The sequence below is a fragment of the Heptranchias perlo genome, unplaced genomic scaffold (genome assembly GCF_035084215.1).
Source record: "Heptranchias perlo isolate sHepPer1 unplaced genomic scaffold, sHepPer1.hap1 HAP1_SCAFFOLD_964, whole genome shotgun sequence".
In the NCBI taxonomy this organism is placed as follows: Eukaryota; Metazoa; Chordata; class Chondrichthyes; order Hexanchiformes; family Hexanchidae; genus Heptranchias; species Heptranchias perlo.
The window spans coordinates 39,627-61,516 of record NW_027140008.1 but is presented as its reverse complement, the minus strand read 5'-3'; the positions used below and the strand labels follow the sequence as shown (position 1 = coordinate 61,516).

The following is a 21,890-nucleotide window of genomic DNA, read 5'->3' as shown; positions in this document are numbered from 1 at the left end:
AGATGGGGGTGGGAGGAGCTGGGGGCGGGGCTGGGGTGGGAGGAGATGGGGCGGGGCTGGGGTGGGGGGGCTGGGGCGGGGCTGGGGGGTGGGGGCGGGGCTGGGGTGGGAGGAGATGGGGCGGGGCTGGGGGGTGGGGGCGGGGCTGGGGTGGGAGGGGCTGGGGCGGGGCTGGGGGTGGGAGGGGCTGGGGGTGAGGGTGGGGGTGGGAGGGGCTGGAGGCGGGGCTGGGGGTGGGGGCGGGGCTGGGGTGGGAGGAGCTGGGAGGAGATGGGGGCGGGGCTGGGGTGGGAGGGGCTGGGAGGAGATGGGGGCGGGGCTGGGGTGGGAGGGGCTGGGGCGGGGCTGGGGGTGGGAGGGGCTGGAGGCGGGGCTGGGGGTGGGGGCGGGGCTGGGGGTGGGAGGGGCTGGGGGCGAGGGTGGGGGTGGAGACGGTATAAATAAAACAACACAGAAACACAGGCAGTAGGAAGGAGTTTAATGGTTCACCAAATGCAGGAATATTGCAGTTTGTTAATGTTGGGAGCTCACCACAGGAGGTGATTAATGGGATGATATCTGGGACTGGCACTGGGTTGGGTGATTGATCCCCGATTGGGTGATTGATCCCCGATTGGGTGATTGATCCCCGATTGGGTGAGATTGATCCCCGATTGGGTGAGATCGATGCCCGATTGGGTGAGATAGATGCCCGATTGGGTGATTGATCCCCGATTGGGTGATCGATGCCCGATTGGGTGAGATAGATGCCCGATTGGGTGATTGATCCCCGATTGGGTGATTGATCCCCGATTGGGTGATTGATCCCCGATTGGGTGATTGATCCCCGATTGGGTGAGATTGATCCCCGATTGGGTGAGATTGATCCCCGATTGGGTGAGATCGATGCCCGATTGGGTGATAGATGCCCGATTGGGTGAGATTGATCCCCGATTGGGTGAGATCGATGCCCGATTGGGTGATAGATCCCCGATTGGGTGAGATTGATGCCCGATTGGGTGATAGATCCCCGATTGGGTGATAGATGCCCGATTGGGTGATTGATCCCCGATTGGGTGAGATTGATGCCCAATTGGGTGATTGATCCCCGATTGGGTGAGATCGATGCCCGATTGGGTGAGATTGATCCCCGATTGGGAGAGATAGATCCCCGATTGGGTGAGATTGATCCCCGATTGGGTGAGATTGATCCCCGATTGGGTGAGATTAATGCCCGATTGGGTGAGATCGATGCCCGATTGGGTGAGATTGATCCCTGATTGGGTGATAGATCCCCGATTGGGTGAGATAGATGCCCGATTGGGTGATAGATGCCCGATTGGGTGAGATTAATGCCCGATTGGGTGAGATAGATGCCCGATTGGGTGATAGATGCCCAATTGGGTGATCGATACCCGATTGGATGATAGATGCCCGATTGGGTGAGATTAATGCCCGATTGGGTGAGATTGATCCCCGATTGGGTGAGATTAATGCCCGATTGGGTGAGATTAATGCCCGATTGGGTGAGATAGATCCCCGATTGGGTGAGATTAATGCCCGATTGGGTGATAGATGCCCGATTGGATGATAGATGCCCGATTGGGTGAGATTAATACCCGATTGGGTGAGATAGATGCCCGATTGGGTGAGATTAATGCCCGATTGGGTGAGATTGATCCCCGATTGGGTGATAGATGCCCGATTGGGTGAGATTGATCCCCGATTGGGTGATCGATGCCCGATTGGGTGAGATTGATCCCTGATTGGGTGATAGATGCCCGATTGGGTGAGATTGATCCCCGATTGGGTGATAGATGCCCGATTGGGTGAGATTGATCCCTGATTGGGTGATCGATGCCCGATTGGGTGAGATCCAGTACTAGGACAGGGTTATTGCACCAAACAGCCTATTGTTTAAACAGCTTCCTGTTCCATTGATCATGAAGACAGTAGTGAAGACCGACCTGTGCTGGAGCAGTTCAGAGTTTTTAGACAATGTGCGATCGCTGGGATCTCTCTGCCCCTTTTACATCACATTACTTTGTACCCTGAAATAAAAAGACATCAGTTAAGGATGAGGTGAGACCTGGATAGGTCAAAGAGTCGCTGAAATTCCCTGAGTGTAGGGTGTGTTACACACCGAGCTCACACCCGACACGTGTAGGGTGTGTGTTACACACCGAGCTCACACCCGACACGTGTAGGGTGTGTTACACACCGAGCTCACACCCGACGTGTAGGGTGTGTTACACACCGAGCTCACACCCGACACGTGTAGGTGTGTGTTACACACCGAGCTCACACCCGACACATGTAGGTGTGTGTTACACACCGAGCTCACACCCGACACGTGTAGGGTGTGTTACACACCGAGCTCACACCCGACACGTGTAGGGTGTGTTACACACCGAGCTCACAACCGACACGTGTAGGGTGTGTTACACACCGAGCTCACACCCGACACGTGTAGGGTGTGTTACACACTGAGCTCACACCCGACACGTGTAGGGTGTGTTACGCACCGAGCTCACACCCGACACGTGTAGGGTGTGTTACGCACCGAGCTCACACCCGACGTGTAGGGTGTGTTACACACCGAGCTCACACCCGACACGTGTAGGTGTGTGTTACGCACCGTGCTCACACCTGACATGTGTAGGTGTGTGTTACACACTGAGCTCACACCCGACATGTGTAGGTGTGTGTTACACACCGAGCTCACACCCGACACGTGTAGGTGTGTGTTACACACCAAGCTCACACCAGGCCTGTGTAGATCTGTGTTGCACACTGAGCTCACAGCAGGCACGTGTAGGTGTGAGCTTGTTGTGTAAAACACATGTTACATGTACCTGGTGTGAGTTTGGTGTTGTCTGGTGTAAGCTGTGTGTACAACACACACCTTCACATGTCTGGTGTGAACTCAGTGTGTAACAAACACACACACCTGTCTGCTGTGAGCTCGGTGGGAGCTCAGTGGGTAACACACAATTAAACAGGTCCGGTGTGAGCTCATTGTGTAACGCATACCTACATGTGCATGTTGTGAGCTCCGTGCGTAAGTCACACACCTTACATGTGTCTGGTGTGTGCTTGGTATGTTACACACACCTTACACGTGTCTGGTGTGTGCTTGGTATGTTACACACACCTTACACGTGTCTGGCGTGTGCTTGGTATGTTACACACACCCTACACGTGTCTGGTGTGTGCTTGGTATGTTACACACACCTTACACATGTCTGGTGTGTGCTTGGTATGTTACACACCCTACACGTGTCTGGTGTGTGCTCAGAGTGTGTGTGTAACCCAGCCCGAGCCTGGCTGTTCTCCAGCTCTCGCTGTCTGAGGACCGGGGGCTGCACCAACATCAAGAGCTCCAGCAACAGGTGGTGGAACAAGGCCCACTCCCCACATCTGGGACCCCACTGAGGACCCACTCCCCACATCTGGGACCCCACTGAGGGCCCACTCCCCACATCTGGGACCCCACCGAGGACCCACTCCCCACATCTGGGACCCCACTGAGGACCCACTCCCCACATCTGGGACCCCACCGAGGACCCACTCCCCACATCTGGGACCCCACCGAGGACCCACTCCCCACATCTGGGACCCCACCGAGGACCCACTCCCCACATCTGGGACCCCACTGAGGACCCACTCCCCACATCTGGGACCCCACCGAGGACCCACTCCCCACATCTGGGACCCCACCGAGGACCCACTCCCCACATCTGGGACCCCACTGAGGACCCCCGACACCAGCAGAACGCACCCGACACATGGGAGCACACAGCAACTGAACCAGGCTCAACTGTACGAGACCCCCGAGGGACCGTGTGACCCGGCCCCCCCACCCCGAGGGACCGTGTGACCCGGCCCCCCCACCCTGAGGGTCAGTGTGACCCGGCCCCCCCACCCCGAGGGACAGTGTGACCCGGCCCCCCCCCCCGACCCCGAGGGACAGTGTGACCCCGGCCCCCCCCCCCCCCCGAGGGACAGTGTGACCCCGGCCCCCCCCCCCCCGAGGGACAGTTTGACCCCGGCCCCCCCCCGAGGGACAGTGTGACCCCGGCCCCCCCCCCCCCCGAGGGACAATGTGACCCCGGCCCCCCCCCGAGGGACAATGTGACCCCGGCCCCCCCCCGAGGGACAGTGTGACCCCGGCCCCCCCCCCCGAGGGACAGTGTGACCCCGGCCCCCCCCCCCCCGAGGGACAGTGTGACCCCGGCCCCCCCCCCGAGGGACAATGTGACCCCGGCCCCCCCCCGAGGGACAGTGTGACCCCGGCCCCCCCCCCCCGAGGGACAATGTGACCCCGGCCCCCCCCCCCCCGAGGGACAGTGTGACCCCGGCCCCCCCCCCCGAGGGACAGTGTGACCCCGGCCCCCCCCCCCCGAGGGACAGTGTGACCCCGGCCCCCCCCCGAGGGACAATGTGACCCCGGCCCCCCCCCCGAGGGACAGTGTGACCCCGGCCCCCCCCCCCGAGGGACAATGTGACCCCGGCCCCCCCCCCCCCGAGGGACAGTGTGACCCCGGCCCCCCCCCCCCCGAGGGACAGTGTGACCCCGGCCCCCCCCCCCCGAGGGACAATGTGACCCCGGCCCCCCCCCCCCGAGGGACAGTGTGACCCCGGCCCCCCCCCCCCCGAGGGACAATGTGACCCCGGCCCCCCCCCCCCGAGGGACAGTGTGACCCCGGCCCCCCCCTTTCTGATGATCTGCCAGATCGAGTCGACAGCACAGAAACCGGCCATTCTGTGAACAGAGTCAGTGTGAGAGGAGAGACTGCCGGAGGACCAGTCCCCAGCACTCTGACCGTGTGGAGAGATGTGTCGGCTGAGATCTCAACCCAGCATGAAGTCGATGATTTTTATCTCCCTCCCCGTCTTCCTGATGGCCGGTAAGGTTTACGCAGAGATTTATATCGAGGCTACAGTGCAGAAACAGGCCATTCGGCCCATCGGGTCTATCCCGGGGTTTATGCTCCACACGAGGCTCCTCCCTCCCTCCTCCATCTCACCCTCTCACCCTCTCCTTCTGTTCCTTTCTCCCTCATGTGTTTATCGAGCTTCCCCTTAAATCCATCTCCACTATTCACCTCAACCACTCCTTGTGGGAGCGAGTTCCACATTCTCACCACTCTCTGGGGAAAGAAGTTTCTCCTGAATTCCCCATTGGATTTATTAGTGACTCTCTTATATTTATGGCCCCCCCTAGTTCTGGTCTCCCCCACAAGTGGAAACATCTTCTCTACGTCTACCCTATCGAACCCTCTCATAATCTTAAAGACCTCGATCAGGTCACCCCTCAGTCTTCTCTTTTCCAGAGAAAAGAGCCCCAGTCTGTTCAGCCTTTCCTGATAGTTATAAACCTCTCAGTTCTGGGATCATCCTGGTAAATCTTTTTTGCAGCTTCTCCAGTGCCTCTATATCCTTTTTATAATATGGAGACCAGAACTGTGCACAGTGCTCCGAGTGTGGTCGAACCAAGGTATATGGAGACCAGAACTGTGTACAGTGCTCCAAGTGTGGTCTAACCAAGGTATATGGAGACCAGGACTGTGCACAGTGCTCCGAGTGTGGTCTAACCAAGGTATATGGAGACCAGGACTGTGCACAGTGCTCCGAGTGTGGTCTAACCAAGGTATATGGAGACCAGAACTGTGCACAGTGCTCCGAGTGTGGTCTAACCAAGGTATATGGAGACCAGAACTGTGCACAGTGCTCCGAGTGTGGTCTAACCCAGGTATATGGAGACCAGAACTGTGCACAGTGTTCCGAGTGTGGTCTAACCAAGGTATATGGAGACCGGAACTGTGCACAGTGCTCCGAGTGTGGTCTAACCAAGGTATATGGAGACCGGAACTGTGCACAGTGCTCCGAGTGTGGTCTACCCAAGGTATATGGAGACCAGAACTGTGCACAGTGCTCCGAGTGTGGTCTAACCCAGGTATATGGAGACCAGAACTGTACACAGTGCTCCGAGTGTGGTCTAACCGAGGTATATGGAGACCAGAACTGTGCACAGTGCTCCGAGTGTGGTCTAACCCAGGTATATGGAGACCAGAACTGTACACAGTGCTCCGAGTGTGGTCTAACCGAGGTATATGGAGACCAGAACTGTGCACAGTGCTCCGAGTGTGGTCTAACCGAGGTATATGGAGACCAGGACTGTGCACAGTGCTCCGAGTGTGGTCTAACCGAGGTATATGGAGACCAGAACTGTGCACAGTGCTCCGAGTGTGGTCTAACCGAGGTATATGGAGACCAGGACTGTGCACAGTGCTCCGAGTGAGGTCTAACCAAGGTATATGGAGACCAGAACTGTGCACAGTGCTCCAAGTGTGGTCTAACCAAGGTATATGGAGACCGGGACTGTGCACAGTGCTCCGAGTGAGGTCTAACCCAGGTATATGGAGACCAGAACTGTGCACAGTGCTCCGAGTGTGGTCTAACCCAGGTATATGGAGACCAGAACTGTGCACAGTGCTCCGAGTGTGGTCTAACCAAGGTATATGGAGACCGGGACAGTCTGACGGACATTGAATCCCGATCCTACCCGTTCTGATCCAGGGGGCGGACGACATCCAATTGAATTCCACCCTTTGCCCAGAGTGTGTCACCAGTCCCACTGATATTGCCTGGAGGAGAGGAGAGTGGAGAACAAAAATCAGATGCATTTTGTCAGTGACATTACCCTGAGTTCAGTGCAAATGGCCTCTTCTCCCTGGCTCTGATAACTGTCTACCTGTCCACGTACCTGGGCCCTGATCTACCTGTCTACGTACCTGGGCCCTGATCTACCTGTCCACGTACCTGGGCCCTGATCTACCTGTCCACGTACCTGGGCCCTGATCTACCTGTCTGTGCGTCTCTGTACCTGGGCCCTGATCTACCTGTCTGTCTGTCTCTGTACCTGGGCCCTGATCTACCTGTCTGTGTGTCTCTGTACCTGGGCCCTGATCTACCTGTCTGTGTGTCTCTGTACCTGGGCCCTGATCTACCTGTCTGTGTGTCTCTGTACCTGGGCACTGATCTACCTGTCTGTGCGTCTCTGTACCTGGGCCCTGATCTACCTGTCTGTGTGTCTCTGTACCTGGGCCCTGATCTACCTGTCTGTGTGTCTCTGTACCTGGGCCCTGATCTACCTGTCTGTGTGTCTCTGTACCTGGGCCCTGATCTACCTGTCTGTGTGTCTCTGTACCTGGGCCCTGATCTACCTGTCTGTGTGTCTCTGTACCTGGGCCCTGATCTACCTGTCTGTGTGTCTCTGTACCTGGGCCCTGATCTACCTGTCTGTGTGTCTCTGTACCTGGGCCCTGATCTACCTGTCTGTCTGTCTCTGTACCTGGGCCCTGATCTACCTGTCTGTGTGTCTCTGTACCTGGGCCCTGATCTACCTGTCTGTGTGTCTCTGTACCTGGGCCCTGATCTACCTGTCTGTCTGTCTCTGTACCTGGGCCCTGATCTACCTGTCTGTGTGTCTCTGTACCTGGGCCCTGATCTACCTGTCTGTGTGTCTCTGTACCTGGGCCCTGATCTACCTGTCTGTGCGTCTCTGTACCTGGGCCCTGATCTACCTGTCTGTCTGTCTCTGTACCTGGGCCCTGATCTACCTGTCTGTGTGTCTCTGTACCTGGGCCCTGATCTACCTGTCTGTGTGTCTCTGTACCTGGGCACTGATCTACCTGTCTGTGCGTCTCTGTACCTGGGCCCTGATCTACCTGTCTGTGTGTCTCTGTACCTGGGCCCTGATCTACCTGTCTGTGTGTCTCTGTACCTGGGCCCTGATCTACCTGTCTGTGTGTCTCTGTACCTGGGCCCTGATCTACCTGTCTGTGTGTCTCTGTACCTGGGCCCTGATCTACCTGTCTGTGTGTCTCTGTACCTGGGCCCTGATCTACCTGTCTGTGTGTCTCTGTACCTGGGCCCTGATCTACCTGTCTGTGTGTCTCTGTACCTGGGCCCTGATCTACCTGTCTGTGTGTCTCTGTACCTGGGCCCTGATCTACCTGTCTGTGTGTCTCTGTACCTGGGCCCTGATCTACCTGTCCACGTACCTGGGCCTTGATCTACCTGTCCACGTACCTGGGCCCTGATCTACCTGTCCACGTACCTGGGCCCTGATCTCCCTGTCCACGTACCTGGGCCTTGATCTACCTGTCCACGTACCTGGGCCCTGATCTACCTGTCCACGTACCTGGGCCTTGATCTACCTGTCCACGTACCTGGGCCTTGATCTACCTGTCCACGTACCTGGGCCTTGATCTACCTGTCCACGTACCTGGGCCCTGATCTACCTGTCCACGTACCTGGGCCCTGATCTACCTGTCCACGTACCTGGGCCCTGATCTACCTGTCCACGTACCTGGGCCCTGATCTACCTGTCCACGTACCTGGGCCCTGATCTACCTGTCCACGTACCTGGGCCCTGATCTACCTGTCCACGTACCTGGGCCCTGATCTACCTGTCTGTGCGTCTCTGTACCTGGGCCCTGATCTACCTGTCTGTCTGTCTCTGTACCTGGGCCCTGATCTACCTGTCTGTGTGTCTCTGTACCTGGGCCCTGATCTACCTGTCTGTGTGTCTCTGTACCTGGGCACTGATCTACCTGTCTGTGCGTCTCTGTACCTGGGCCCTGATCTACCTGTCTGTGTGTCTCTGTACCTGGGCCCTGATCTACCTGTCTGTGCGTCTCTGTACCTGGGCCCTGATCTACCTGTCTGTCTGTCTCTGTACCTGGGCCCTGATCTACCTGTCTGTGTGTCTCTGTACCTGGGCCCTGATCTACCTGTCTGTGTGTCTCTGTACCTGGGCCCTGATCTACCTGTCTGTGTGTCTCTGTACCTGGGCCCTGATCTACCTGTCTGTGTGTCTCTGTACCTGGGCACTGATCTACCTGTCTGTGCGTCTCTGTACCTGGGCCCTGATCTACCTGTCTGTGTGTCTCTGTACCTGGGCCCTGATCTACCTGTCTGTGTGTCTCTGTACCTGGGCCCTGATCTACCTGTCTGTGTGTCTCTGTACCTGGGCCCTGATCTACCTGTCTGTGTGTCTCTGTACCTGGGCCCTGATCTACCTGTCTGTGTGTCTCTGTACCTGGGCCCTGATCTACCTGTCTGTGTGTCTCTGTACCTGGGCCCTGATCTACCTGTCTGTCTGTCTCTGTACCTGGGCCCTGATCTACCTGTCTGTGTGTCTCTGTACCTGGGCCCTGATCTACCTGTCCACGTACCTGGGCCTTGATCTACCTGTCCACGTACCTGGGCCCTGATCTACCTGTCCACGTACCTGGGCCCTGATCTCCCTGTCCACGTACCTGGGCCTTGATCTACCTGTCCACGTACCTGGGCCCTGATCTACCTGTCCACGTACCTGGGCCCTGATCTACCTGTCCACGTACCTGGGCCCTGATCTACCTGTCCACGTACCTGGGCCCTGATCTACCTGTCCACGTACCTGGGCCTTGATCTACCTGTCCACGTACCTGGGCCTTGATCTACCTGTCCACGTACCTGGGCCTTGATCTACCTGTCCACGTACCTGGGCCCTGATCTACCTGTCCACGTACCTGGGCCCTGATCTACCTGTCCACGTACCTGGGCCCTGATCTACCTGTCCACGTACCTGGGCCCTGATCTACCTGTCCACGTACCTGGGCCCTGATCTACCTGTCTGTGCGTCTCTGTACCTGGGCCCTGATCTACCTGTCTGTCTGTCTCTGTACCTGGGCCCTGATCTACCTGTCTGTGTGTCTCTGTACCTGGGCCCTGATCTACCTGTCTGTGTGTCTCTGTACCTGGGCACTGATCTACCTGTCTGTGCGTCTCTGTACCTGGGCCCTGATCTACCTGTCTGTGTGTCTCTGTACCTGGGCCCTGATCTACCTGTCTGTGTGTCTCTGTACCTGGGCCCTGATCTACCTGTCTGTGTGTCTCTGTACCTGGGCCCTGATCTACCTGTCTGTGTGTCTCTGTACCTGGGCCCTGATCTACCTGTCTGTGTGTCTCTGTACCTGGGCCCTGATCTACCTGTCTGTGTGTCTCTGTACCTGGGCCCTGATCTACCTGTCTGTGTGTCTCTGTACCTGGGCCCTGATCTACCTGTCTGTGTGTCTCTGTACCTGGGCCCTGATCTACCTGTCTGTCTGTCTCTGTACCTGGGCCCTGATCTACCTGTCTGTGTGTCTCTGTACCTGGGCCCTGATCTACCTGTCTGTGTGTCTCTGTACCTGGGCCCTGATCTACCTGTCTGTCTGTCTCTGTACCTGGGCCCTGATCTACCTGTCTGTGTGTTTTGTGTGTTATAACATCGCTGTCTGTAATTTCGAGACTTTATTCGGACTACAGCAGGAGTTACTCTGGGTCAGACCCAATAAACCCAGCACATGCCCCACTTACACTGTCCCTTCCGCGAGCAGGTCCTGAGGCCTTGGTAAATGGCCAGGATGATGACAGTGTAGATGACCAGCCCTCCGACTGCACAGAGTACCCAGAGCCAGGCTGCGAGCTGAATCTTTCCGCGCCAAGTCCAGGGCCCTGTGTGGTGCAGAGGTTCACATGTTGCATCCAGTTAACATCCGATGAACTATTCAGAGTTATATCCCGGTAGAAGAGTGGTGAACTATTCAACCGTGGGGGCCGGAGATCGTTAGACACAACCTTCCAATCACTCCGCAACCCTCACAGAGGAGTGGGAGGGAGGGAGGGACGATTCCCCTTCACAGAGGAGTGGGAGGGAGGGAGGGACGATCCCTCTTCACAGAGGAGTGGGAGGGAGGGAGGGACGATCGCTCTTCACAGAGGAGTGGGAGGGAGGGAGGGACGATTCCCCTTCACAGAGGAGTGGGAGGGAGGGAGGGACGATCCCTCTTCACAGAGGAGTGGGAGGGAGGGAGGGACGATCCCTCTTCACAGAGGAGTGGGAGGGAGGGAGGGACGATTGCTCTTCACAGAGGAGTGGGAGGGAGGGAGGGACGATTCCCCTTCACAGAGGAGTGGGAGGGAGGGAGGGACGATCCCTCTTCACAAAGGAGTGGGAGGGAGGGAGGGACGATCCCTCTTCACAGAGGAGTGGGAGGGAGGGAGGGACGATCCCTCTTCACAGAGGAGTGGGAGGGAGGGAGGGACGATTGCTCTTCACAGAGGAGTGAGAGGGAGGGAGGGACGATCCCTCTTCACAGAGGAGTGGGAGGGACGGAGGGACGATTCCCCTTCACAGAGGAGTGGGAGGGAGGGAGGGACGATCGCTCTTCACAGAGGAGTGGGAGGGAGGGAGGGACGATTGCTCTTCACAGAGGAGTGGGAGGGAGGGAGGGACGATTCCCCTTCACAGAGGAGTGGGAGGGAGGGAGGGACGATCCCTCTTCACAGAGGAGTGGGAGGGAGGGAGGGACGATTGCTCTTCACAGAGGAGTGGGAGGGAGGGAGGGACGATTGCTCTTCACAGAGGAGTGGGAGGGAGGGAGGGACGATTGCTCCTCACAGAGGAGTGGGAGGGAGGGAGGGACGATTGCTCCTCACAGAGGAGTGGGAGGGAGGGAGGGACGATTGCTCCTCACAGAGGAGTGGGAGGGAGGGAGGGACGATTGCTCTTCACAGAGGAGTGAGAGGGAGGGAGGGACGATCCCTCTTCACAGAGGAGTGGGAGGGAGGGAGGGACGATCCCTCTTCACAGAGGAGTGGGAGGGAGGGAGGGACGATCCCTCTTCACAGAGGAGTGGGAGGGAGGGAGGGACGATTGCTCTTCACAGAGGAGTGGGAGGGAGGGAGGGACGATTGCTCTTCACAGAGGAGTGGGAGGGAGGGAGGGACGATCCCTCTTCACAGAGGAGTGGGAGGGAGGGAGGGACGATCCCCCTTCACAGAGGAGTGGGAGGGAGGGAGGGACGATTGCTCTTCACAGAGGAGTGGGAGGGAGGGAGGGACGATTGCTCTTCACAGAGGAGTGAGAGGGAGGGGAGGGACGATCCCTCTTCACAGAGGAGTGGGAGGGAGGGAGGGACGATTGCTCTTCACAGAGGAGTGAGAGGGAGGGAGGGACGATTCCCCTTCACAGAGGAGTGGGAGGGAGGGAGGGACGATTCCCCTTCACAGAGGAGTGAGAGGGAGGGAGGGACGATTCCCCTTCACAGAGGAGTGGGAGGGAGGGAGGGACGATCCCCCTTCACAGAGGAGTGGGAGGGAGGGAGGGACGATTGCTCTTCACAGAGGAGTGAGAGGGAGGGAGGGACGATTGCTCTTCACAGAGGAGTGGGAGGGAGGGAGGGACGATTGCTCTTCACAGAGGAGTGGGAGGGAGGGAGGGACGATTCCCCTTCACAGAGGAGTGAGAGGGAGGGAGGGACGATCCCTCTTCACAGAGGAGTGGGAGGGAGGGAGGGACGATCGCTCTTCACAGAGGAGTGGGAGGGAGGGAGGGACGATTGCTCTTCACAGAGGAGTGGGAGGGAGGGAGGGACGATTCCCCTTCACAGAGGAGTGGGAAGGAGGGAGGGACGATCCCTCTTCACAGAGGAGTGGGAGGGAGGGAGGGACGAGTCCTCTCTTCACAGAGGAGTGAGAGGGAGGGAGGGACGATCCCTCTCTCATCGCGAGTCAGTGCAGCAAGACACTGAGAGCAGGGAGTGATCTTTCTCAGGATTATCAAGCTCCTGTTTCCTGGAGGATCTTGTCCTCACTGATCTCTGTCCCTCACTCTGTTCTCCTCAGGTCCAACTTCTCAATTACAGGAATAGGAACAGAGAGATCTGGGGGTAAATGGACACAAATCATTGAAGGTGGCAGGGCAGGTTGAGAAAGTGGTTAGAAAAGCATTCGGGATCCTGGGCTTTATAAATAGAGGCACAGAGTACAAAAGCGAGGGAGTTATGATGAACCTTTATATAAAACACTGGTTCGACCACAACTGGAGTATTGTGTCCAGTTCTGGGCACCGCACTTTAGGAAAGATGTGACGGCCTTGGAGAGGGTGCGGAGGAGATTTACTGGAATGGTCCCAGGGATGAGGGACCTCAGTGATGTGGAGAGACTGGAGAAGCTGGGATTGTTCTCCTCAGAGCAGAGAAGGTTAAGGGGAGATTTGATCGAGGGGTTCAAAATCAGGAAGGGGTTTTGAGAGAGTAAATAAGGAGAGACTGTTTCCAGGGGGCAGGAGGGTCGGGAACCAGAGGACACGGATTTAAGGTGATCGGGGAAAGAGCCAGAGGGGGAGATGAGGAGAATGTTTTTTTACAGTGAGTTGTGATGATCTGGAATTCACTGCCTGAAAGGGGAGTGGGAACAGATTCAATAATAACTTTCAAAAGGGGAATCGGAGAAATACTGGAAGGAGAAAATTTACAGGGAGACGGGGAAAGAGCAGGGGGAGTGGGACTGATTGGATAGATCTTTCAAAGAGCCGGCACAGGCCCGATGGGCTGAACGGCCTCATCCTGTGCTATAACATGCTGTGATACTATACTAAACACCAGGCAGAAGGGGGAAATGGACGGAGTTGGGGTTCAGAGTTCGAGGTGGAGATAATGAGTTCGGGGTTGTGTTTGGATTTGAGAAGGTTTTATCCAGTGGGGAAGGAAGGTTCAGGAAGTGTTTGGAGCCGAGATGGGATTAGTATTGGATAAAGTTCAGGGTTCAGGGATAGAGTTCGCATTTGAAGGAAGTTTCTAAAATCAGGAAGGCAAGCGATCAGATGGAGGGAATGGATTCCCAGAGGAGAGGAGCCTGGTGAACACAGGAACAGGAGGAGGCCATTCAGCCCCTCGAGCCTGTTACACAGGAACAGGAGGAGGCCATTCAGCCCCTCGAGTCTGTTACACAGGAACAGGAGGAGGCCATTCAGCCCCTCGAGCCTGTTACACAGGAACAGGAGGAGGCCATTCAGCCCCTCGAGCCTGTTACACAGGAACAGGAGGAGGCCATTCAGCCCCTCGGGCCTGTTACACAGGAACAGGAGGAGGCCATTCAGCCCCTCGAGCCTGTTACACAGGAACAGGAGGAGGCCATTCAGCCCCTCGGGCCTGTTACACAGGAACAGGAGGAGGCCATTCAGCCCCTCGGGCCTGTTACACAGGAACAGGAGGAGGCCATTCTGCCCCTCGGGCCTGTTCCGTCATTCCATTAGATCATGGCTGATCTGTATCTTCACTCCATTTACCCGCCTTGGCTCAGTAACCCTGAATCCCCTCACCCAACAAAAATCTATCGATCTTCGTTTTAACATTTTCAATTGACCCCCAGCCTCCACAGATTTTTGGGGGAGAGAGTTCCAGATTTCCACCCCCCCAACACTGAGAGCAACACTGGTCAAGCAGAAGGAGCAGGGGTTAAAGAGAAGGGTGTTGGAGAGCAGAAGCAAGTGTGCGGGGGCTTTAGGATATAAAAGGATATCGAGGCACAGGAGAAGGTGCAAAAAAAGATTTACCAGGGTGATCCCAGAACTGAGAGGTTTATAACTATCAGGAAAGGCTGAACAGGCTGGGGCTCTTGTCTCTCAAAGAGAAGACTGAGGGGTGACCTGATCGAGGTCTTTCAGATTATGAGAGGGTTCGATAGGGTAGACGTAGAGAAGATATTCCCACTTGTGGGGGAGACCAGAACTAGGGGGGGGCCATAAATATAAGAGAGTCACTGATAAATCCAATGGGGAATTCAGGAGAAACTTCTTTCCCCAGAGAGTGGTGAGAATGTGGAACTCACTCCCACAAGGAGTAGTTGAGGTGAATAGTGGAGATGGATTTAAGGGGAAGCTCGATAAACACATGAGGGAGAAAGGAATAGAAGGAAATGGTGAGAGGGTGAGATGGAGTCGGGAGGGAGGAGGCTCGTGTGGAGCATAAACACCGGGATAGACCTGATGGGCTGAATGGCCTGTTCCTGTGCTGTAAATTCTGTGTAATTCTATATAAGGAAGGAGGAGATCACAGAGAAAGGGACAGAGGGAATGATACGGAGGCAGGAGTGACAACCTGGACAAGAATTTGGAACTGAAGTGTCAGAGGAGCAAAAGAGCCAGTGGGGCGTGGATCAGGGGAGGGGAGGGGAAGGGAGGGAGGGGGGTGCAAAGAGCAGGAGGACGTGGGGCCGTCAGGAGTTTAGGATGAGTTGGAGTTTAGGGAGGTTGGGCTGCGGAGGCAGCTCAGAGAGTTATCCGAGTGAGAGGCTCCCTCCTTACCTCCATCCTTACTGAGGTGACTCTCCATCAGCACTTTCGAGGACTGGTGTCCCACCAGACAGCTGTAGACTCGGCCCCCCTCCCAGTCTTCCGATGGGACCGAGAGCTGACTGACCGTCCGGAATGTCCCGCCCTGGTCAGGGATCACCGGGAAGGTCATGGTTGAGTTTGTGACCTCGATGCCCTCAGCTCGCCAGGTCAAGTACACGTCCCCAGGGTAGAAGCCGAACACAAAGCAGGCAAGGTGTGTGGTCCCAGCGGTGGCTGTGACCCTCTGCCAATCCACTTCCATGGTGACTATTTCAGGACACTTCAGACGCTGGGCTGCAATTAGTAAAAGAATTGGTTTAAAAGCCCCAGAGAAACCTGGGCTCCCCCGTCTGGTGCTGTCACCCATCGAGTGAAGCTCTGACCTCAACTACCGTTAATCGCCGATCGAAACCCATCTCCTTGTAATCTATTCCTTCCACCAATCCCCTAACCCGCCCATCAAAGCCCCTCCCTCTAATCCCCTAACCCTCCCATCAAAGCCCCTCCCTCTAATCCCCTAACCCTCCCATCAAAGCCCCTCCCTCTAAGCCCCTAACCCTCCCATTGAAGCCCCTCCCTCTAATCCCCTAACCCTCCCATCAAAGCCCCTCCCTCTAATCCCCTAACACTCCCATCAAAGTCCCTCCCTCTAATCCCCTAACCCTCCCATCAAAGCCCCTCCCTCTAATCCCCTAACACTCCCATCAAAGCCCCTCCCTCTAATCCCCTAACCCGCCCATCCAAGCCCCTCCCTCTAATCCCCTAACCCTCCCATCGAAGCCCCTCCCTCCAGTCCCCCGACTCTCTCACCGTCTAGGGGTGATGGGGGATTAGTTCTCAGGGTTTTCTCCAGGTCTTTGGGGCCTGTGCTGGACACAGGGCAAGTGCTCTGGACCTGGTCATTCCCCTTTACTCCCATCACAATTTGTCTGGGTCACCACATTCTGTCCCCCGTCCCGTCCCAGCCGGTTACCTGGCCCAGAGAGGACGCACAGGCTGCAGAGAGTCAGTCCATCTCCCCTCCCCACACCGAGGGCTGGCCCCGAGACCCTGCAGACCCCGTCCCCCACTCCACCCCCCAGGCCTGGTCTCCGAGACCCTAAAAAACCCGTCCCCCACTCCACCCCCCAGGCCTGGTCTCCGAGACCCTACAAACCCCGTCCCCCACTCCACCCCCCAGGCCTGGTCTCCGAGACCCTGTGGACCCCATCCCCCACTCCACCCCCCAGGCCTGGTCTCTGAGGCCCTGCAAACCCCGTCCCCCACTCCACCCCCCAGGCCTTGTCTCCGAGACCCTGCAAACCCCGTCCCCCACTCCACCCCCCAGGCCTGGTCTCCGAGACCCTACAAACCCCGTCCCCCACTCCACCCCCCAGGCCTGGTCTCCGAGACCCTGTGGACCCCATCCCCCACTCCACCCTCCAGGCCTGGTCTCCGAGACCCTGTGGACCCCCATCCCCCACTCCCCCCCAGGCCTGGTCTCCGAGACCCTGCAAACCCCGTCCCCCACTCCACCCCCCAGGCCTGGTCTCCGAGACCCTGTGGACCCCATCTCCCACTCCACCCCCCAGGCCTGGTCTCCGAGACCCTGCAAACCCCGTCCCCCACTCCACCCTCCAGGCCTGGTCTCCGAGACCCTGTGGACCCCCATCCCCCACTCCCCCCCAGGCCTGGTCTCTGAGACCGGACCCCACCCCCGTCGATTACTCACTGTCTCCATTAGCGACGGTGCTGGTTACCGGGCTCCCCAGTGATTGGTGGCGAACCAGACAGGTGAAGCTCTCGCCCGATTCCCACCTCTCCACAGGCACCGTTAACTCACTCCTGGAACTGAAGGTCCCGCCCGGATTGGCAGCAAGGGGCAGGGTCCGGAGGCCATGGGCCATCTCCGAGCCCCCCACCCGCCACTCGAAGGATATCGTAGCCGGGTAGAACTCAGTGGCGATGCAGGCCAGCGTAGCCGTCCGATTGGTTAGAATCTCCCGGATGGACGGTGGAACCAGATGAAGAGACGGAGGGGAGGGAGGGAGTGCTGAGGGGGGAGGGAGAAGAAACATGGATTAGGAGAGAGGGAAACTGGAGGAACAAACTCAATTTCACCTCGAGGACCTTGGGGTCAAATCCAGCCGCAGACAGAGGGGCAGAAGGGAGGGACGATTCCCCTTCACAGAGGAGTGGGAGGGAGGGAGGGACGATTCCCCTTCACAGAGGAGTGGGAGGGAGGGAGGGACGATTCCCCTTCACAGAGGAGTGGGAGGGAGGGAGGGACGATCCCTCTTCACAGAGGAGTGGGAGGGAGGGAGGGACGATTCCCCTTCACAGAGGAGTGAGAGGGAGGGAGGGACGATCCCTCTTCACAGAGGAGTGGGAGGGAGGGAGGGACGATCCCTCTTCACAGAGGAGTGAGAGGGAGGGAGGGACGATCCCTCTTCACAGAGGAGTGGGAGGGAGGGAGGGACGATCCCTCTTCACAGAGGAGTGGGAGGGAGGGAGGGACGATCCCTCTTCACAGAGGAGTGGGAGGGAGGGAGGGACGATCCCTCTTCACAGAGGAGTGGGAGGGAGGGAGGGACGATCCCTCTTCACAGAGGAGTGGGAGGGAGGGAGGGACGATCCCTCTTCACAGAGGAGTGAGAGGGAGGGAGGGACGATCCCTCATCACAGAGGAGTGGGAGGGAGGGAGGGACGATCCCTCTTCACAGAGGAGTGGGAGGGAGGGAGGGACGATCCCTCTTCACAGAGGAGTGGGAGGGAGGGAGGGACGATTCCCCTTCACAGAGGAGTGAGAGGGAGGGAGGGACGATCCCTCTTCACAGAGGAGTGGGAGGGAGGGAGGGACGATTCCCCTTCACAGAGGAGTGAGAGGGAGGGAGGGACGATTCCCCTTCACAGAGGAGTGAGAGGGAGGGAGGGACGATCCCTCTTCACAGAGGAGTGGGAGGGAGGGAGGGACGATCCCTCTTCACAGAGGAGTGAGAGGGAGGGAGGGACGATCCCTCTCTCATCGCGAGTCAGTGCAGCAAGACACTGAGAGCAGGGAGTGATCTTTCTCAGGATTATCAAGCTCCTGTTTCCTGGAGGATCTTGTCCTCACTGATCTCTGTCCCTCACTCTGTTCTCCTCAGGTCCAACTTCTCAATTACAGGAATAGGAACAGAGAGATCTGGGGGTAAATGGACACAAATCATTGAAGGTGGCAGGGCAGGTTGAGAAAGTGGTTAGAAAAGCATTCGGGATCCTGGGCTTTATAAATAGAGGCACAGAGTACAAAAGCGAGGGAGTTATGATGAACCTTTATATAAAACACTGGTTCGACCACAACTGGAGTATTGTGTCCAGTTCTGGGCACCGCACTTTAGGAAAGATGTGACGGCCTTGGAGAGGGTGCGGAGGAGATTTACTGGAATGGTCCCAGGGATGAGGGACTTCAGTGATGTGGAGAGACTGGAGAAGCTGGGATTGTTCTCCTCAGAGCAGAGAAGGTTAAGGGGAGATTTGATCGAGGGGTTCAAAATCAGGAAGGGGTTTTGAGAGAGTAAATAAGGAGAGACTGTTTCCAGGGGGCAGGAGGGTCGGGAACCAGAGGACACGGATTTAAGGTGATCGGGGAAAGAGCCAGAGGGGGAGATGAGGAGAATGTTTTTTTACAGCGAGTTGTGATGATCTGGAATTCACTGCCTGAAAGGGGAGTGGGAACAGATTCAATAATAACTTTCAAAAGGGGAATCGGAGAAATACCGGAAGGGAAAAAATTTACAGGGAGACGGGGAAAGAGCAGGGGGAGTGGGACTGATTGGATAGATCTTTCAAAGAGCCGGCACAGGCCCGATGGGCTGAACGGCCTCATCCTGTGCTATAACATGCTGTGATACTATACTAAACACCAGGCAGAAGGGGGAAATGGACGGAGTTGGGGTTCAGAGTTCGAGGTGGAGATAATGAGTTCGGGGTTGTGTTTGGATTTGAGAAGGTTTTATCCAGTGGGGAAGGAAGGTTCAGGAAGTGTTTGGAGCCGAGATGGGATTAGTATTGGATAAAGTTCAGGGTTCAGGGATAGAGTTCGCATTTGAAGGAAGTTTCTAAAATCAGGAAGGCAAGCGATCAGATGGAGGGAATGGATTCCCAGAGGAGAGGAGCCTGGTGAACACAGGAACAGGAGGAGGCCATTCAGCCCCTCGAGCCTGTTACACAGGAACAGGAGGAGGCCATTCAGCCCCTCGAGTCTGTTACACAGGAACAGGAGGAGGCCATTCAGCCCCTCGAGCCTGTTACACAGGAACAGGAGGAGGCCATTCAGCCCCTCGAGCCTGTTACACAGGAACAGGAGGAGGCCATTCAGCCCCTCGGGCCTGTTACACAGGAACAGGAGGAGGCCATTCAGCCCCTCGAGCCTGTTACACAGGAACAGGAGGAGGCCATTCAGCCCCTCGGGCCTGTTACACAGGAACAGGAGGAGGCCATTCAGCCCCTCGGGCCTGTTACACAGGAACAGGAGGAGGCCATTCTGCCCCTCGGGCCTGTCCCGTCATTCCATTAGATCATGGCTGATCTGTATCTTCACTCCATTTACCCGCCTTGGCTCAGTAACCCTGAATCCCCTCACCCAACAAAAATCTATCGATCTTAGTTTAACATTTTCAATTGACCCCCAGCCTCCACAGATTTTTGGGGGAGAGAGTTCCAGATTTCCACCCCCCCAACACTGAGAGCAACACTGGTCAAGCAGAAGGAGCAGGGGTTAAAGAGAAGGGTGTTGGAGAGCAGAAGCAAGTGTGCGGGGGCTTTAGGATATAAAAGGATATCGAGGCACAGGAGAAGGTGCAAAAAAAGATTTACCAGGGTGATCCCAGAACTGAGAGGTTTATAACTATCAGGAAAGGCTGAACAGGCTGGGGCTCTTGTCTCTCAAAGAGAAGACTGAGGGGTGACCTGATCGAGGTCTTTCAGATTATGAGAGGGTTCGATAGGGTAGACGTAGAGAAGATATTCCCACTTGTGGGGGAGACCAGAACTAGGGGGGGGCCATAAATATAAGAGAGTCACTGATAAATCCAATGGGGAATTCAGGAGAAACTTCTTTCCCCAGAGAGTGGTGAGAATGTGGAACTCACTCCCACAAGGAGTAGTTGAGGTGAATAGTGGAGATGGATTTAAGGGGAAGCTCGATAAACACATGGGGGAGAAAGGAATAGAAGGAAATGGTGAGAGGGTGAGATGGAGTCGGGAGGGAGGAGGCTCGTGTGGAGCATAAACACCGGGATAGACCTGATGGGCTGAATGGCCTGTTCCTGTGCTGTAAATTCTGTGTAATTCTATATAAGGAAGGAGGAGATCACAGAGAAAGGGACAGAGGGAATGATACGGAGGCAGGAGTGACAACCTGGACAAGAATTTGGAACTGAAGTGTCAGAGGAGCAAAAGAGCCAGTGGGGCGTGGATCAGGGGAGGGGAGGGGAAGGGAGGGAGGGGGGTGCAAAGAGCAGGAGGACGTGGGGCCGTCAGGAGTTTAGGATGAGTTGGAGTTTAGGGAGGTTGGGCTGCGGAGGCAGCTCAGAGAGTTATCCGAGTGAGAGGCTCCCTCCTTACCTCCATCCTTACTGAGGTGACTCTCCATCAGCACTTTCGAGGACTGGTGTCCCACCAGACAGCTGTAGACTCGGCCCCCCTCCCAGTCTTCCGATGGGACCGAGAGCTGACTGACCGTCCGGAATGTCCCGCCCTGGTCAGGGATCACCGGGAAGGTCATGGTTGAGTTTGTGACCTCGATGCCCTCAGCTCGCCAGGTCAAGTACACGTCCCCAGGGTAGAAGCCGAACACAAAGCAGGCAAGGTGTGTGGTCCCAGCGGTGGCTGTGACCCTCTGCCAATCCACTTCCATGGTGACTATTTCAGGACACTTCAGACGCTGGGCTGCAATTAGTAAAAGAATTGGTTTAAAAGCCCCAGAGAAACCTGGGCTCCCCCGTCTGGTGCTGTCACCCATCGAGTGAAGCTCTGACCTCAACTACCGTTAATCGCCGATCGAAACCCATCTCCTTGTAATCTATTCCTTCCACCAATCCCCTAACCCGCCCATCAAAGCCCCTCCCTCTAATCCCCTAACCCTCCCATCAAAGCCCCTCCCTCTAATCCCCTAACCCTCCCATCAAAGCCCCTCCCTCTAAGCCCCTAACCCTCCCATTGAAGACCCTCCCTCTAATCCCCTAACCCTCCCATCAAAGCCCCTCCCTCTAATCCCCTAACCCTCCCATCAAAGCCCCTCCCTCTAATCCCCTAACCCTCCCATCAAAGCCCCTCCCTCTAAGCCCCTAACCCTCCCATTGAAGCCCCTCCCTCTAATCCCCTAACCCTCCCATCAAAGCCCCTCCCTCTAATCCCCTAACACTCCCATCAAAGTCCCTCCCTCTAATCCCCTAACCCTCCCATCAAAGCCCCTCCCTCTAATCCCCTAACACTCCCATCAAAGCCCCTCCCTCTAATCCCCTAACCCGCCCATCCAAGCCCCTCCCTCTAATCCCCTAACCCTCCCATCGAAGCCCCTCCCTCCAGTCCCCCGACTCTCTCACCGTCTAGGGGTGATGGGGGATTAGTTCTCAGGGTTTTCTCCAGGTCTTTGGGGCCTGTGCTGGACACAGGGCAAGTGCTCTGGACCTGGTCATTCCCCTTTACTCCCATCACAATTTGTCTGGGTCACCACATT

The 21,890-nt window shown here is 56.8% G+C and overlaps 1 protein-coding gene across 1 annotated transcript in view; it reads right to left on the bottom strand.

Moving 5' to 3' along the window:
- Window positions 1–463: 463 nt before the first annotated feature.
- The window catches only part of LOC137320025 (uncharacterized), a 45,297-nt gene continuing 23,870 nt past the window's right edge, over window positions 464–21,890 (bottom strand). The window contains exons 7-12 of the mRNA XM_067981849.1: window positions 20,777–21,100; window positions 16,902–17,222; window positions 15,161–15,484; window positions 10,390–10,527; window positions 6,548–6,629; window positions 464–2,030 (exon numbers count right to left, since the gene is read on the bottom strand). Coding sequence (XP_067837950.1) covers window positions 2,009–2,030; window positions 6,548–6,629; window positions 10,390–10,527; window positions 15,161–15,484; window positions 16,902–17,222; window positions 20,777–21,100 — 1,211 coding nt within the window. The 3' untranslated portion in view covers window positions 464–2,008. The remainder of the gene's footprint in view (window positions 2,031–6,547; window positions 6,630–10,389; window positions 10,528–15,160; window positions 15,485–16,901; window positions 17,223–20,776; window positions 21,101–21,890) is intronic.